Genomic DNA, 17,008 nt, shown 5'->3' with positions numbered 1-17,008 from the left:
ACGACAATTCTACATACGAACAAGTAACGGCATAATTTATACAATTAATCAATCAATCAAAATGGATAGTAAAAGGACAAATATTGCACTACAAAAATTTGAAAATTATAAAATGCCAAATTTGTGCTATATCTCATTTTTTTTTCACCCTCTTTGTAACACCATGATATCATTAGATTAAAATTACTTCGTGGTGCAAGATGAAAACAAAGGTCTGGTTTTAATTATTCTAGCAATGACGTGTCTGCAGGGAGGACAATGGAGAGTGATAGGGAGTAAATTATGGTTTTCTGTCTGCTTTTAATAGTTTGAGTTGCTGTCTGGTTTTTCTCTTATGTTTAGGCAGCTTGATTTGGCTAGTTGTTACAATCATTTAGAGGAAGTAGCATGAGATTGAAGGAATGTATGAGGAAAAATAATAATAGGGTCTATGTGGCTTAGGCAACTTGTACGGAGTTTATGGAATCTACACAGCTGCTATTAAAAAAAAATAGAAACTAGTGTTCCTGGTTTTGGCTCAATCAATTATTTGTATTTAGTCAATTATTCTCCTAATTCAATTGGATGGTGGCATATGTGTGCTATGGTTAATTTTGTTTGTGTTCTCGTGTCTTGGGCAGCTTGATTGGTGTAGAAGACACTGATATGCATAACTCTCGTTTTACTCTTGGCATTACTTAAGCTTGGAACAGTGATATATTTAACCATTTCCAAAATAAACTTTATGGCTGTCAAAAATAAAATACCACACTCTCTTTACCAATAGAGAAAACATAGTTTACATTTTTCACTCTATTCCATAACGAGACAATATGGTAAAATATACTTCAAATGAGTAATCAGAATTGGAACATTATCATCCTTTTTTCTTTTTGGATAAGCGTAATATTGCCATCCATATTTTCATCTATAATAAATTATTGAAATTACTCTAGTTTATTTATGTTCATTAATAAATATAATTCCTTTCTTTACCTTAACGATATTGTAGAAGTCAAGTCCAACGAACAAAATTTATGTTTCACTCTTGCATTAAACTACCCTGCGTGGTGAACTAACAAGAGGAACAAAGAGTAATATTATTACAAAGAACTTGAAATTTGACTGGTAAAATCATATACTACAAAGCACACACATATTACAAGATCTGAATTCAGCGACCATTTTGGATGCAAGCAAGTACTAAGCAAAAAACACTTGCAGTGGAAGAACACCATGGGAAATGTAAAAGACTAACAAAACCATAGTTAGTGAGTCTGTTGGATGGACACAATTAAATACCCAACTGAGTCTGAACCTCTAAGATAGTTTTAGCAGAATCCCTAAGCCTTTGTTCCTCCTCTTTATTCATGTGCACATTCGTTACACCAAGCACCCCTCCTCTTCCAAGCTGTGCTGGCAAGCTCAAAAACACTTCAACATCACCTATGCCATAAAAGCCCTTAGCTAAAACAGACACAGGGTGAATCTTCCTTTGATCCCTGATAATGGACCGCGCCAAGCTAGCAACCGAGTACCCAATGGCCCATGAAGTGTAGCCTTTTAGACTGATGACTTCATAAGCGCTGTTTATCACAGTCTTGTGTATATTCTCCAGTGTTTCTTTCTCATATGCAATCTGTTGTTTCTCCAAAAAACTCAGCACGGGAATACCACCAATGCTGATACTAGACCACAATGCTACTGAACTATCCCCATGCTCCCCTACTATGCATGCCTGCACCAATAACACTTTATTTCACACTTCAAACTTTCTCCCTTTCTATAGTGACCACAGAAATCATCAAAAAGTCATCACTTTTATTTTTCATTCCAAACAACATTGAATTAATAAACATTTAGATCATCCTCAAAATTGTAAATACTAGACAATTGGTCCCAAATTACACGAAATGAAAATTAGTCCTTGAACTTAAAGATCGTCAATCAATTCAGTCATTCTGTCGTTTAATAGATCAGAAATATTGAGTTAACATGTTATGACATTTAGCTCCAGCATGTATCTAATAATTTGTTTATAACTTATATTGATCTCTATTCAGCAATTTATAGTGTTGTTTAATTTCATGAACTGGCAAGTTCTATGTCCCCAATGGACCATTACTTAAAAATCATTTGAAACTACTCTAATGAAGATTGAAGACATCATTCGGAAGTTAAACTTTGCAGTCCTTCTCGTTCTTATGGCTGAGACGCTAATCTAATTGGTCTAAGCATACTTCTTTTCCCTTGTTTTTATGTCAAACTGACACCAATTAAGTCATCGTCTCAATGAGAACAAAGAATTCTAAAAATTTCTACTCCAAAAGGCAACATATGTTGGTGTTTGTGTTAGTTTCAAACAATTTTCATGTCTGATTCGGTGTCACCGGAACTAATTTGTTATTTGACACTAATTGTTTGATCCCTAGAGGTCGAAAATAGTAATTCACTCCTTTAAATAACTCCAAATCATCTAACATGTCATCATGAAAATAATGCAAGATCACAACAGAATCTAGTACTTCACGACAATGTAAAAAAAAAAAAATAGAGAGAAAAAAGAAAATGAGAATGACCTGAACATCCTGAGCGTTGACCTGGAGGTGATCAGCAATGAGGAAGCAAAACCGAGATGAATCCAAATTGGTACCCGACCCGATGACCCGATTAGAAGGAAACCCAGAAAGCTTCCATGCGATATAGGTAAGAACATCAACGGGGTTAGACACGATGATCAGAACCGTTTCCGGCGAGTAACGAGCCAAAGGAGGTATAATCGCCTTGAACAGAGAAAGATTCCTCTGAAGAAGATTAAGCCTAGACTCGCCACCGATCTGTCTTGCACCGGCGGTGACAATACAGAGATCGGAGCCAGCAGTGACAGAATATTCAACGGAGGAGTTGATCTTAACGCGGGGGAGGAAAGCAGCAGCGTGTTGAAGATCAAGCATTTCGCCGCGGAGTTTGTCGGGTTTGTTGTCGACGATGACGAGCTCGTCTGTGAGGTCTTGAGTTAGGATGGTCTGAGCAATGGCCATGCCGACGTTGCCGGCGCCGATGACGGAGATCTTGTTGTGACGCTTAGTGGGTGATGGTGGTGCTGCGTTTGAGATGGGTTTGAAGAAAGCTTGGGTTAAATCTAGGCCGTCTGGGCCTAACGTCGAACCAGAACCGCTCTTGTGCATGATGATGATTTGTTAGATGCAGGTATATGAATAGCAAATGTATGTGGTCTGTGAGACGAAAAGAAGAAAAAGAGACGTGTGTGTGAACTGTGAAGTAACACACTGGACTGTGAAGGGAAGAAAAGAAAAAGATACTGGTTTGGAAAACAGTAGGACCGAATAACACTGAAACAGTGGGCTATATACGTGTGCTTTTGTCATTTGATCTTGCAATTTGGAATTTAGATATTTGTGCACCGGTGCTAGTCACACCAAAAAAAAAATGTTATATTTAAATTTATTTAAAATTTTACAATAATATCAAAATTGTCTCTTCATGTAAATTTTTAAAAACTTATCTTTTATGATCATTCTGAACTCTTACCTCCTTTTATCCACAAATCACCATAGATGTGCAACCAATATCTGAATCAACATCTTTGTTATTGATCTGTACTATATTCATAAAGGTTAGCGAATTTCATGAATTTCATTTTCGATGAATTTCTATTTGTTTATTGTTTGTTTTGGTATGAGATATGCCTCTCAATTTGATTTTAAGTGAGAGGTTAGTGTAAATTAAGTTTACGTGTATGTATATAAAAGGGGTTAGTGTAGTTTACGTATGTAAGTTAATGTAAATTCAAGTTTACGTATGTTCAATTTAGGTTAGTGTAAATTCAGTTTACTTACGTTCAATTTAGGTTAATATAAATTAAGTTTACTTATGTTCAAGGTTAATGTAAATTAAGTTTTCTTATGTTCAATTTACGTTAATGTAAATTAAGTTAATTTGAAATTTTTATTTTAGTTAACAGGAATGATAAATGGACACAAATTTTCAAACACAATACAGACACCATATTAGAATACGGTATTTTTTTGTTTTTTATTTGTCTTTTTCCTCTTTCTCTTTCTTCTCTCCCTCCCCCCACTGCTTCCTTTCTTTCATCTCCCACCATCACCAACCAACCGCTGCTCCTCTCTCCGGCCATTGCTCTGATTTTCGTTCATAGCCCCACCACCACCACCTCTCAACCTTCTTCTAAGATCCATCTCACCCACCGCAACCACGGTCATCACTATTCTCACTGTCGCCGCCTGAGCACTCGCCAGTCACAGTCTCTTCTCCTCCGATGCTCTCAGATCCGACCACCACCGCCTCCTGCGACCATCACACGTATCTCCTCCTTCGATAGTTTCATATCTGACCACCACCACCAGCGAGCTTGTTCACCGTCGCTGCTGTCTCCTACAATAACAACCTCCTTCATCGTCATCCTTTCCATCTTGTTTCACCACCGCAATCAAACCTCTCATTTCCTCCGCCTTCATTGCAACTAGACCAGGGAGAGAGAGAAGTCAGGGAACCATAAAGAAGAACAATGAAGGAGAGAAGAGAGTTACGCGTTCCTGCTACTGGAAAACTGAAAAATAGAGAGATAAAATTACGATTTTGTCCTTGCATTTTTATTACAATTACAATAATGCCATTGATGTCGTATCTGTGTCTAAACTAATGTGTTTGTTTATCATTTTTCTTTAGTTAAAGGGTATATTAGTCATTCTGGGGTGTAACTTGTTTTTTTTTTGTGTGACTAGCACCAGTCTTAATTTAATCTTAGAAATGTTAATTTGTGCCTTTAGAACAAATTAATGATTCAAATATATAAATAATTTATTGAGTTTGTGTACATTATATATTCGCATTATTCACTCAATACTTTTTTAATATATATTTGGAATATTTTAATTCTTTTTCAAACCTAATAGTAGGAATGGTATGGATTAAGACATTTTTTTGATTTACACACAAATCCAGGTCTTGATAAACTTCCAGAGATCGCCAAAAATATTACAATAAAGTATTAAATGATATATTGTTTCTTGTTGATCGCGTCTTGAAACACATAATTGATTGTCACTAGAAATTATGCCTCGACGCACCAAATTGTCCTTTGTCGGCCATCTATTGCGGAAGAGACGCCAAGTACAAATAGAGACTTTCAAAGGAACCTTATTATGCCATGGTGCATCCGAAGCAACATCGTGAGCATGTATCTCCTGCCTCATAAGCATTTGATACACTCCACAGACCGTGTAGCCAACTGTAGTATCCAGTCCCCATAGCCAAATATCTCTCTGAGAATCATGCAAAGTACTGTTAGACAACAAGTTCCTAATCTCCACCACTAACTCCTCCTCCCAGACAAACAAACGTCGTCTCCACCTCTAAGCCTCCCCATCCTCACCCCAACCTAAGGCATGCATCGCGCCTACCGTCAACTTCTGGTGAACCGATAAATCAAATAACCTCCTAAATGTCTCCATCAACGACATCGTCCCCACCCAACAATCCGACCAAAAATAAGTGTTAAGATCGTTGTCAAGACGTTTAGAAATTTCTTCGAACCAACTTCCACCTTCGACACCTATCCCCTCTTGGATTTTAACATTTTCCCTCCACCACGCCGACCCCATCCTACCACCCTCTCTAGGCCGCCCTCTCTCCTCACCATAACGAGACAACAAGACCTTAAACCACAACCCTTCCCCATCCACTAAACACCTCCAATACCATTAGTTTACGAGAATGAAATTATAGGAAGCCTCACAATCCACCAACATTATTTCGGCGAAGGTTCTAACTGTATAGACTGGAAGCTTTCTTCATCATAACAAAGTAACAAACGACCTTGCTAAACTAATGAGAAATCGAATCTCGTTGGATAGTACTGAAAAGAAAATTGTGAAAGTCTCTCAAAGCCTCACAATTTGTTGTGAGATTGTTGAATAAGTATTGTGTTCACATTTTTAACTAAAAAATTTCACAAAATCCACTCCATAAAAGAATTCATCAATATCCATAAAATTTTAAATACCAAAAGACATTTTATAAGTTGTGAGAAATCCTAATTGAATACCAACGATTTCGTTGTATTCAAAAAAAGTCTTGATTGTCTTAGTTGAATACCACAAGACTTATTTATATTTTATAAAAAGTCTTGATTCAATACCACAAGACTTTTTTATAATCACAAAGTCTTTTAAAATCCTTTAAAATCTCAATCCAATACACCCCTAAAACATATTTATGATTTTTTTTTTTTTTTAGGAAAATATTTATGATTGATATTTATTTTTATGTTTATGTTTAAAAATATTTTTGGATTTTGAAAACTTCATAATGATTAATACCTCAAATTCGTCCTTGAATTTTCAAAAATCGGCCAAATTCGTCCCGAAATTTTGCGAAATATCTATTTAGTCCCTGAATTTTACAGACGTCCATCAAAATGGTCCCTCCGTCCAAAAGCTTCGTTAGTGGTGATGATGTGTCCTCTTGCATGCTGTGTTCTCATGTACACGTGTCAACAAGGCAGTCACGTGTACAAGGACTAAATCGATGGAAATGGTAAAAATTCAAGATTTAACTTTTCAATGTAATTTTTCCTGTGTTTCCAATTATACCCCTCTATTACATGTGTTGTCCTAGATCGATTTGAGTCTTACTGTCATAATTTGAGGACTAATTTGAAGGATTTTGTTATAATTTAAGGGCTGATATGATTGATTTTATTTGCAGAGAATGAGTACAAGGAGATATGACATGACATGACCAGTGATTTCAAATAACATGCATAAACAAACACCACTGAGGGGTCCTGCTCCACAAATCCAACTGCTCCTGAAGTTATTAGAGTTCCAAATCCAAATTACGGACCATCCGCTTCTACTCAACCCCAATACATGGAGTTTATCCCAACTCCTGGATTTCCAAAGCATTGATGCATGTTTAAATTATGCTTTTGGACTAGTTTAATTAATGTTTTTTGGACTTGTTTTGTTTATGCTTTTTTGCATATGTAATCACTTGAGAACATCAAATGATTTGATGACTTGATAGCTATGTAATGTTATTTTTTTGATTATGTAATGACTTATGAACATCAAATATATGACTTATGATGGTATGCAAATGTCTGTCTTTTTATAATCAAAGTGTTTGTCTTTTACTTTTTACTTTGTTCAGCAAATGTATGCACCAAGGATCACAGTGATATCTGGTATGAAAATTCAAGGACCTATTTGATGGTATTTTCACTAATTTGAGGATCGATATGATGAATATGTATATAATTCAAGGACCAATTTGATTGAAATTTTTTGCCAGAAAGGTTTGATTCATTCATTGACAACCTCTTTTCATTACAACATTACATGGACTTGGCACAATACAATAGCATTTTCAACAACTCAATCAAACAAAATACTCATATCAATATCTTAATCAACCTAAGCTCACTTCCTACACAATCAACTTTATCCATCAACCTTGCCCTCCAAACCTCTTCTCTCCCCCTATCCTTTGGCTTCTCCATCAACCTTGCATTTCTTCCATGACCAGCACCATTGTTTTTAACCTAAGCTCACTTCCTACCCAATCAACTTTATGCATCAACCTTGCCCTCCAAACCTCTTCTCTCCCCTATCCTTTGGCTTCTCCATCAACCTTGCATTTCTTCCATGACCAGCACCATTGTTTTTAAAATAGCTCAGTTCTTCAGCTTCATCAACCCACACAAAAAATTTACAATTTTCACCATCATCCTATACAATCAAAAGACAAAATCAGTACTATTTAAACAAATCATTCACACATCACATAACCATTGTTGACAGTGTTGGATTTTCTTACAACACAAATTCTAGGACACCAACATTGAAGCTCTCTCACCTCATCATTGTACATAGAGGTTGAAGATGAAGACCGACTGCTGTAGTTGTTTTTTCCTATACGTCTACCTCCCATCATTTCTGAACATCGAATCTTCAACAATGACCACTGATTTTTGAATTTCGAATTGAATAAAAAAAATTAGGGTTTTAATTTTTTTGAATTGGGGAAGAACATTGACAACAATTCATGGAAGAAATTTTGGGGAATTTTGAACTCTATGTGACAAATTATAACAATAGGGTTTCAAATTTGGCAAATTCTATGGTACATCCAACAATTTGAGTGTATTGGTACACCAAATCCTTAAATTAATAGTTAAATGAGTTATTTTTTGTAGTAAAAAATATATTTTCTATCACCTATAATTATAATAACTAAATCTTATTTACCAAAAACGTCAACACAATAAAAATTGATTTTTTCTAAATTCCTATTTACTCATCATAGAGAATTTTGATTATTTTTTACAATAAAATGTAGAAAAATTTAGTATGATTTTTCTACAAAATGAAATGATGTTTTTTCTTATAAAATGATATTTTCTAAAATATATATGTCAACAAACACCTATTTCTTTCATAAAAAATGATAGTTAATTTATAAAAATGTAAGCGAGAGTACCGGTACACTTTAATTTACGGGTGTACCGTAGAAGTTCCTTTCAAATTTATATATTTGGGAAAGAAAGAGCCGTTAACGAGAAAGAGGAGAAAGACTCGTTGCCAATTTTCTGAAAATCCATCAATTTGGTCCTTTGACAATTACACGTCACCTCTGTTGACAGACCAACTTAACGGAGTGACTGATTTGATTGACATTTTGTAAATAACTATTTCACAAAATTCAGACGAATTTGACCGATTTTTGAAAATTAAGGAGGTCTGTAAATTTTCGCAAAATAGGACGAATTTGAGGTATATAACTGAAAACTGATCGATTTTAGAACATCCTTGAAGAAAATGGAAGAAGCCCTTGGAGAATTGGAACGAGTCCAAACCCAGCTCCTCCAACGCATATCAAAACTAGAACAAGATTCTCATTTTCCACCTAACCCCCCTCTCATCAACGACCCTCACACTGACACTGACACTGAAACTGAAACTGAAACAGAAACAGTTTCTCGCCTCTCTTCCATTCTACACACCAACAACGTTAACGACTTCTCCTTCAAAAGGGTCGCTTCCGATTACTACGATTGGCCTCTCGAATCTCGTCGCGATGCTCTTAACGCCGCTTCGATTCACCATCTTTGTAAAAGCATAGTTTTGGTTAACACGCAAGCACCTGCAAATGTTGTTGATTGTTCTGATCGAAATAATTCTAAGTACTATGTTGTCGTTGTTCAGGTTCTGTGTTTTTTAATTTTAATTTTTTTTTTGTTAATTCTTGTGTGGCTTTGTTTGGATTGTAATGTAATTTGTTTTTGTTTTCAGTATACTGCTCGGTTCAATGCTGAGGCTGTGAGAAACTTTTTGTACTCTCTCAACAATGGAACTATAGCCAAAAAGAAATTCAACTGTAAGCTTACTTTATTTTACTCATAACATCAATTTTAGGTTGGGGTAGCTGATGGCTATAGCTTGTAGCAGATAAACTAACAAATTGAATTTGTAGTGTTCGGTAAAATTAGCAGTTGAACTAACGTATAAATATGAAATACATAAAATATGTTTTTTTTTTTAAGGCCATATGAAAATTATGATGACATGGGTAAAATTGAGAGAGAAAATGATAAGCTATAAGCTACTTGAATTAGCTTATAACACTTTAAGTTAGTAAAAATAAGCCATAAGCTTGTGAGAAAATGACTTTTACTAAATTGGTCTTTTAGACCGAGTATCTTTGGGCCTAACACAAGGTGTAGTGCATTTTATAACAGTCCAACTTGTAACCAATAATAGTAGCATATAGTATATGTGGATTTTGCTATGCTTATTATGAGTCCTTTACTAAGTTTTTCTCAATTGGGTCGGCAGAGTTTGGTATTTGATTTTCATCGTCCCTTTCTATTTTGTTATAGTGTCACTGATTTTGTTGAGCTGGAAAGGCAGTGGAGTCTGTTAGAATTTTTTCTCAGACAGTGATGTTAGAGTAGCTGTTAGGTTATATTGGAATTGTGAGGAGAACCTTCTCACTATAAACACTACCCAGTTGGTATATTTGAGAAACTGGCATGTGTCTATGTGGCCTCCAGTGTGTTGGTTTCTATGGTAGATTGACGTCTCACCAGACGTCCACTGAATGCTACAAATGCTAGCTTCGTATCTACTGTGCATTGAGAAGAGAACCGTCGTGAATCCAAACTCATTGTTAGTTGTTGTTATTTACAATTTTAGTGAAGGAGAGTTCAATGCGTAAGGTTATGGTTGTCCATGGGTCTCTGTTGGTGCACAATGGCTATTGAGTTCAATGCACAGAAGTGTAAATTTTGGATTACCACAACTGTAAATATTCACTGGCAAGTGGCAAGAGATGATAAAGTGAATATTTGCATTCATTGAATTAGTTTTTAATGCACTGCATTGTCTCATTTCCGATCTCTCTACCTTGAACTTTTGCAATGCAATTGCAGGGGATGAGACCATAAGCCCCTCGACCGTGTAATGGTTTTGCGATAACCAAACATTCTGATTGGCATAAATGAAGAAAATTTGCTAGATAGATAAAGTGAGTGAAAGTTAGGAGGTTTGTATTTGTTGACACCCATCACTTTATAGAACCACTTATTGGAACTCAGTATATTCACCAATGGAAAATGCTTTTTACATTTTGTAATCAATTTTCAGTGATTCTGCAAACTGCAGCAGATAAGATTGTGGGGAAACTGTGATCATAAACCCTGGACTACGTAATTGTTTTTGCATGAAAATTCTAAGTGTCAGATATATGAAAGAAATTTATGATCAGGTGAAATTTTGGGAGATCCATGCTTGCTGAAATCGATCACTCTAGGTTATTCATCATGTAAAAATGTTTTTTATATGCTGTAGTCAATGCTTGTCTGATCATCGTGGTTCTCCTTGTGAATCTTTTATGCCTTTTGTTTTATATGTGCAACCTGTTATTGCTTGGAATGTAATAATATTGTTATTAATTACAGTGAGGCTGGCTCCTGAGGAAATATCAATGGAGTTAACTGGATATGGGCACAATGCTGTGACTTGTATCGGAATGAAAACAGACATTCCGGTAAAGATGGACCTATCTGAATCTTAATTCTTATCATATTTGTGTATAATAATATGTTCGACCTCTTTCTTTTACTTGTTGCAATGATTACATGCGTTAATAACTAAGACTTTTCTTGACATTTCTTTGGCATGTTTTGTCTTGGGATACAACTGCTTTTTCTCTGCTGTAAGCATGTTTACGGAGGGTTCATCATTCTTATGAGAATGCCTCCTATGTAGGATCCTTGTTCTCATGGAACATCTGTATAAAAGCCAAATTGTTCCAATCTTTCTTACAGCTGTTAAGCCAGTCCATATATATAAGTTGTCTGTTTGTCCCTCTTAAATCCGGTCTAAAGGGACAAAAGAAGGCATGCCATTTTTTGTGTGTGGTAACAATTGACCCTTTGCGTTGAATTCTACATGTTTGGTTTTGTTAGTCTTTAGACTCTCACCTTGTACATGTAAAAAAACTGAAAGAATGTAGCTTGCTGTCAAGCACCTTCTTTTCTTGTTTCCTACTTATTGTGGAACCATGATGCTCATCTTAAGTTGAATTCTTGTAAGATCTTTGAGCATATACCTTCACTAGAATCAAATGAATCCAAAGCCAGACTCCTCAGAGTGTATGGGGTTCAAATTTTAGACCTACTTTAGCACATCTCTTTTCCTATGAATAATGTCCGAAGGCACGTGGTCTGCTAATTAATTGAAACAGTTGTTTTGTTGTTGCATTACATTCAAATGATAATTCAGTCTCTTTTCCAGTTAGATATTGTGATGCCTGGTCTATAGAATAATAGCCTTTGACTTCTTCCTTTACTGATTGAATATTATGGGTTGATTTCAGGTGATTTTGGATGAAGCTATTGTAAAACTGACTCCAGATTTCTTTTGGTTGGGTGGTGGTGAGGTGGATCTGAAGCTAGGGATCCGGACATCCGAACTACTCAGATTTATCAACCCATTCATCGTCAGCTGTAGCAGTAGTTGATTTTGTTGGTTAGGAATAGGGGTCAGGATAAATCAAGGATACATGGATAGCTGTCATCTTCAGCTTTCCATTTTTGTTTTTTATCTGATTTGAATTGTTGTCCACCGAGAAATCCATATTCATTTTTATAGCGAATTTTGTACGCTGAAGAAGATATTATCCTTTGAGATTTAAATCCAGCCAACATCATGGCTTTATATTTCATTTTTTATTTGGTGAAAATTAAATAGCATCATCATCAGAAAGAAAAGGGTAAGTTTTGCCTTTTGATTTTAATTGACTCTCTTATAAGTTTGACACATGAAGTGAAAAGCTTAGTTTTAGACAGGTCTAAGAGCATCTCAAATAGGAGTGTGCATTATTTTATCCTTAAAGATTGGTCCTCACTTAGTGTTAGAGTTGGTACCTATGATGTCACAATAACGTGTAAGATTTGCCCAGTCCTTAAATGGCTGTATTATTGTAGTCCTTAAGCAATAATACCGTGATTGTATTTTGTATTATTGGAAATGGTACGAGCATTCGAGGTCAAAATAAGATGCGAGGTCTCTTAAAAACTGTTGTACTTGGTATACCCATCACGTTAAATTTCCTTTCTCTCAGCACATAAGATTATACAAGAAATCACTACTAACACAAATTGAATCTATGACAATTATGCAATCAAGATGATAACAATTCTAATTGAGTGATTGAACAAAGATTAAATCAAACTTGTTGACTAAATCAATTTGTTAAACTTCAATCACAAGAAGACAATTGGGATTTTGAATCAATTCACAGCATTGATGAATGGATCTATTATTCATCCCAATTAGGTTATTTTCAAATGAACCCAAAATTGCTTTTGAACTTGTGAATCTATTCACTAAATGATCGAATCAATTCACAAGGTATTTTTTCACCATTTTTCAGCTTTCAATTGTTCTAAAAATCTCCAACTATAAATATATCTTCCTATAGATATTCAATTCATTGAAAACACCGTCTCTCTACACTCTCTTACTATCAAACACTATGAAAAATCTTTCTAAAGAACTGAGATTTCAATATTTGCTAGAGGGATACAATTAGGATATTGCTTGAATTGTTTTCATTCAAGGATTTCGATAGTGGGTTGAAGATCTAAAGACGAAAGGAATGAAAGTTCTTTTCTCCTCCAAGGGAACCATAAATCCTTAAACCATCTCCTATGTCTCCACCACTGTTATGCATGTGATTGTTACAAACCAGTTCATTGATTTCACAAATTTGGAGAGGAAAATCTTCTACAACTTTTTCTGTTCTGATTGAAACAATAAAAAACTACTTGAAAGTATCTATTTGCAATTAACAAATTACATCATGGATCTGCATGATGAACAATCAATAAAAGAGTTGAAAGACTGAACCAGGAAACTTTTCAACATTAAACATGTTCTTAGAATATAATTTACATGCAGCTGTACATGGCAATTGAGAACAATGTCTGTTGTTATTAAGTACCATTGTGAATTTATGAACAAGCCAATGAGGGAGCGACATATCATATACTGTAAATCTATGATATGCTAATGGGAAATCAGATCTCCAAAGGTGTTCTCCCCACTGTAAGTAACATAAAGAAACCCATCTTCATCCTTCTTCTCATCATATATGGCTGACATTATTGCTCCTGCAAAAATTGAGGAATCCCATCAATTGATCGGCTAATACTGCTCTAATTAAAAGACTAGAGGATCATAGGAAAAAAGTGTTTAACTTGCTGAAGTTTACCTGTAGGTGGAAGGACATTGTCTACAAATATAAAGATGGCCTTTTCTGCACTTAGTTTAATTCTTTTACGGATAACATAGACAAACTGTCCAACTGTGAGATCAGCAGGGACAAGGTACCTACAATAATTCAATCAGTTTGATAGCTATGACAGATGACATACGAATGATAAATGCCAATTATACACCTTGAAAATTTATACACCAGCTGGCAGAAATAACTTCACAATGAAAATTTTACAAGAAATAATCCCTAGTCCACCATAAAATCTATAGTTATCTAACCGAAGCAAATACAAATCCATGATTGTCAAGCTATACAAAAACCACACACACACACATAAATAAAATTCTTATAGAAATAGACACCAATTTAAATTCTGTTTATCTAATTCAAAGTTCAGGACCTCATAAACAGAAAAAGTATACACAATAGAAATTGCACGAAAAATTCTTAAAAATCTAAACAGGAACGCCGTGCACAGTTTGAAATATCTTTCCTTTAAAAAAATAAAAAGCATGTTGTACGCTAATTATAAAGCAACGGATGAAAACAATTTTAATTTATGTGAAGCTTTATGAGCATGGCTTTCATGATACACAACTCTAATCCATTGTCGATTATGGGAAAAGTTCATCTGCTAAGCTTCTAAATCAACAAACTCTAAGTTGTAAATTTGTAATGATTAAACCATTACAAAAAGAGATAAAAATCTAAATTCAGAAATATTGCTCAAGAAACCATGATTTGTCTCCTTCCTCTTGTTCTGGCCATCAATCTCACTTATAAAGTATATGTTCATTATGTTATTATATAATATAATACAAACAATATCAAATCTGCTATAACACTTTTCTTTCCTTCTGAAGAGACATACATATGATTAGAAACAGTTAATGTGACATTTCCAGATTACATGAAAAATGTTAACAAAATCTTACTTCTTCTTGTCAATACTTGGGATATCACTTCTTTCTGCCTTCTCCACAATCACCTTCAGGAAGATCAAGATACAGTTTAGCATAATAACAATAGTATACCATCTATCAGGAATGTACATTTTCAAGTATCATGAGTGCAGTGGACATATCTAGTAGAACCATAAGTCAACATGAATTGCCTCTAATTGGTATTTAATAATACATGTCTCTTCCCAAAAACTAAAAGTTATCTCATCTCTAAAACTCAATATTCCTTCTAATTAAATTTCACAAGTCAACATCAACAACAATAAATCCCAAACATCAAATATGTAATCATCCAATATACATTTATCAAGAATCAAGATTAACCTAGTTTCTCTTCATGGACAGTTATTTTTGGTTCATCAAAGATCACACACGTTAATCAGCCATATATACCCGCCAAATCATGGCATGATCAAATGAACGATACAACAAATAAAATAAAAACATAATTTAAACAGAAAAATATATTTATAGGTGCAGATAAAAATCATAAAAATTGAAAAGCATAGTCTCTCACCGGGATTCGGTCAGGGTATTTTTCCCTAATCCTAGCAGCCTCAGCTCTTCTCTTCTCTGTACACAAAACAAATCATTTATTTTCATATTAATCAACCTTCCACAAACACAATCAAATTAACCAAATCACCAACAAACAAACAAAAAAAAGCAATTTTTTTTTTTTACCAAGATCATGCTCTTGTTTGAAGTAACTCTTTGCCATTCTTCCTGCAAATAGCATCAAACAAAAGGTCAAATTAGAAATAGGATTTCATCAATCTCTCAAATTATCAAACAAGAACTGAAAAATAATCATGAAAAGCAAGAACAAAACTGAAAATTGACTAAAAAGAACCGTAAATTTCAGATAATTTTGTATGCAGTTTTCGATCATCTTAAAGGAAAAGAGAAAAACCTCTAATAATTGAAAATTTGATGTACAAGTTTGATTGAAAATCGAAAAACGTAAAAGTTGAAAAATTGAAGGAAATGAATTGAACCTCGTGAATCGTGAAGGAGATCGAGAAATAGAAGGAAATCAACGCTGTGTCTTATCTGTTTTATTGTTGAACGGAACTCCAAGAAGGGAGTGCTTTGCTTCACGAAAAGATAAACTTCGCTGCTTTGCTTGCTTTAATACTTTTTTTCACAACTATTTTTTTTTTTTTGCTAAATTACCTTTTGGTCCTCTAACTATTTAATTGGTATCGGATTGGTCCTCTAACTAAAAATTCATTTATTTTGGTCCTCTAAGTTTCTCACTGTTACTACATGTAGTCCTTTCTGTTAGTTTTATTCAAATAAACGTTAGGGTTTGTGTTATGTGGGTCCTCTAATTTTATTTATTAATATCATTTTGATCATATGCCTTGTTAAGGTATTATGATTAAATAGTGACTGATATTATTGGTAACTGTTATGATTCATATGTATTTGTGAAACAGGATGTCAGGTACCCACATAACACAAACCCTAACATTTATTTGAATAAAACTAACAGTAAAGACTAAATGTAGTAACAGTGAGAAACTTAAAGACCAAAATAAATCAATTTTTAGTTAGAGGACCAATCCGATACCAATTAAATAGTTAAAGGACAAAAAGGTAATTAAGCCTTTTTTTTATAACATAATAATGGAGCATTAAAGTAATTAATTGATTAATTTAATTTTTGATAAAATTCATTATTTTAAGGAAATTAATTAACTACTCATTAACTAACTTTGTACTTCTTGTAAAAAAAAAAAAAACTAACTTTGTACTATGTACTTTTTGTAATAAAAAAAAAACTAACTTTGAACTTTTTTTCTTCATAAAATACTTTAGGGGTGATGTCCGATTAAAAAGATCTTAGGATTAAGAGAGCACTTCTTGAATGTTTACATCACACCAAGAGCACTGATAGAGCTCAAACCAAAGAACTTTTGGATTTAAGATTTGTTTTTTTTATTACAAGTTTAAATCTTTGAAGTGTATGTTTGATTTCATTTTTGCAAGAGCCAAAATTAATTTCAGACGTGAGAAATGTATTTTAACATGTTTAGTTGTTTTTCAATAGAATTTTATTTTGTTTATATAATTGATTTTCCTTCTATAATTTGTATATTTTGATTCTAGAATTGATTTTTAAACTTAAATTTATTGTTTAATTCAGTTTTACATGAATGTATTCAAACATTAATCACTTTATCTTGAACTCACTTTTAAACAAAATAAATTCACTCAAAATCAATTGT

At 34.1% G+C, this 17,008-nt stretch overlaps 3 protein-coding genes across 3 annotated transcripts; 1 reads left to right on the top strand and 2 right to left on the bottom strand.

The window, feature by feature from the left end:
* Positions 1-999: 999 nt before the first annotated feature.
* LOC11406365 (L-lactate dehydrogenase A) lies at positions 1,000-3,326 on the bottom strand. The gene is made up of 2 exons (XM_003608683.4): positions 2,559-3,326; positions 1,000-1,717 (listed from the first exon to the last, which is right to left on the bottom strand). Exons 1-2 carry the CDS (start codon positions 3,165-3,167, stop codon positions 1,274-1,276), a joined length of 1,053 nt encoding a protein of 350 aa, XP_003608731.1. The 5' UTR covers positions 3,168-3,326; the 3' UTR covers positions 1,000-1,273.
* Positions 3,327-8,793: 5,467 nt separating this feature from the next.
* Positions 8,794-12,273, top strand: LOC11407917 (uncharacterized). Its single transcript, XM_003608681.4, has 4 exons — positions 8,794-9,233; positions 9,321-9,405; positions 10,988-11,076; positions 11,908-12,273. Exons 1-4 carry the CDS (start codon positions 8,847-8,849, stop codon positions 12,049-12,051), a joined length of 705 nt encoding a protein of 234 aa, XP_003608729.1. The 5' UTR covers positions 8,794-8,846; the 3' UTR covers positions 12,052-12,273.
* Positions 12,274-13,340: 1,067 nt separating this feature from the next.
* LOC11410993 (autophagy-related protein 8f) lies at positions 13,341-15,918 on the bottom strand. Its single transcript, XM_003608680.4, has 6 exons — positions 15,773-15,918; positions 15,459-15,500; positions 15,292-15,347; positions 14,748-14,800; positions 13,807-13,925; positions 13,341-13,705 (listed from the first exon to the last, which is right to left on the bottom strand). Exons 2-6 carry the CDS (start codon positions 15,493-15,495, stop codon positions 13,602-13,604), a joined length of 369 nt encoding a protein of 122 aa, XP_003608728.1. The 5' UTR covers positions 15,496-15,500; positions 15,773-15,918; the 3' UTR covers positions 13,341-13,601.
* Between the last annotated feature and the right edge of the window lie 1,090 nt (positions 15,919-17,008).

This window comes from Medicago truncatula, chromosome 4, assembly GCF_003473485.1.
Source record: "Medicago truncatula cultivar Jemalong A17 chromosome 4, MtrunA17r5.0-ANR, whole genome shotgun sequence".
NCBI classification, from domain to species: Eukaryota; Viridiplantae; Streptophyta; class Magnoliopsida; order Fabales; family Fabaceae; genus Medicago; species Medicago truncatula.
Note: the sequence above shows the minus strand (reverse complement) of the source record. Positions and strands in the feature narration are given on the sequence as shown.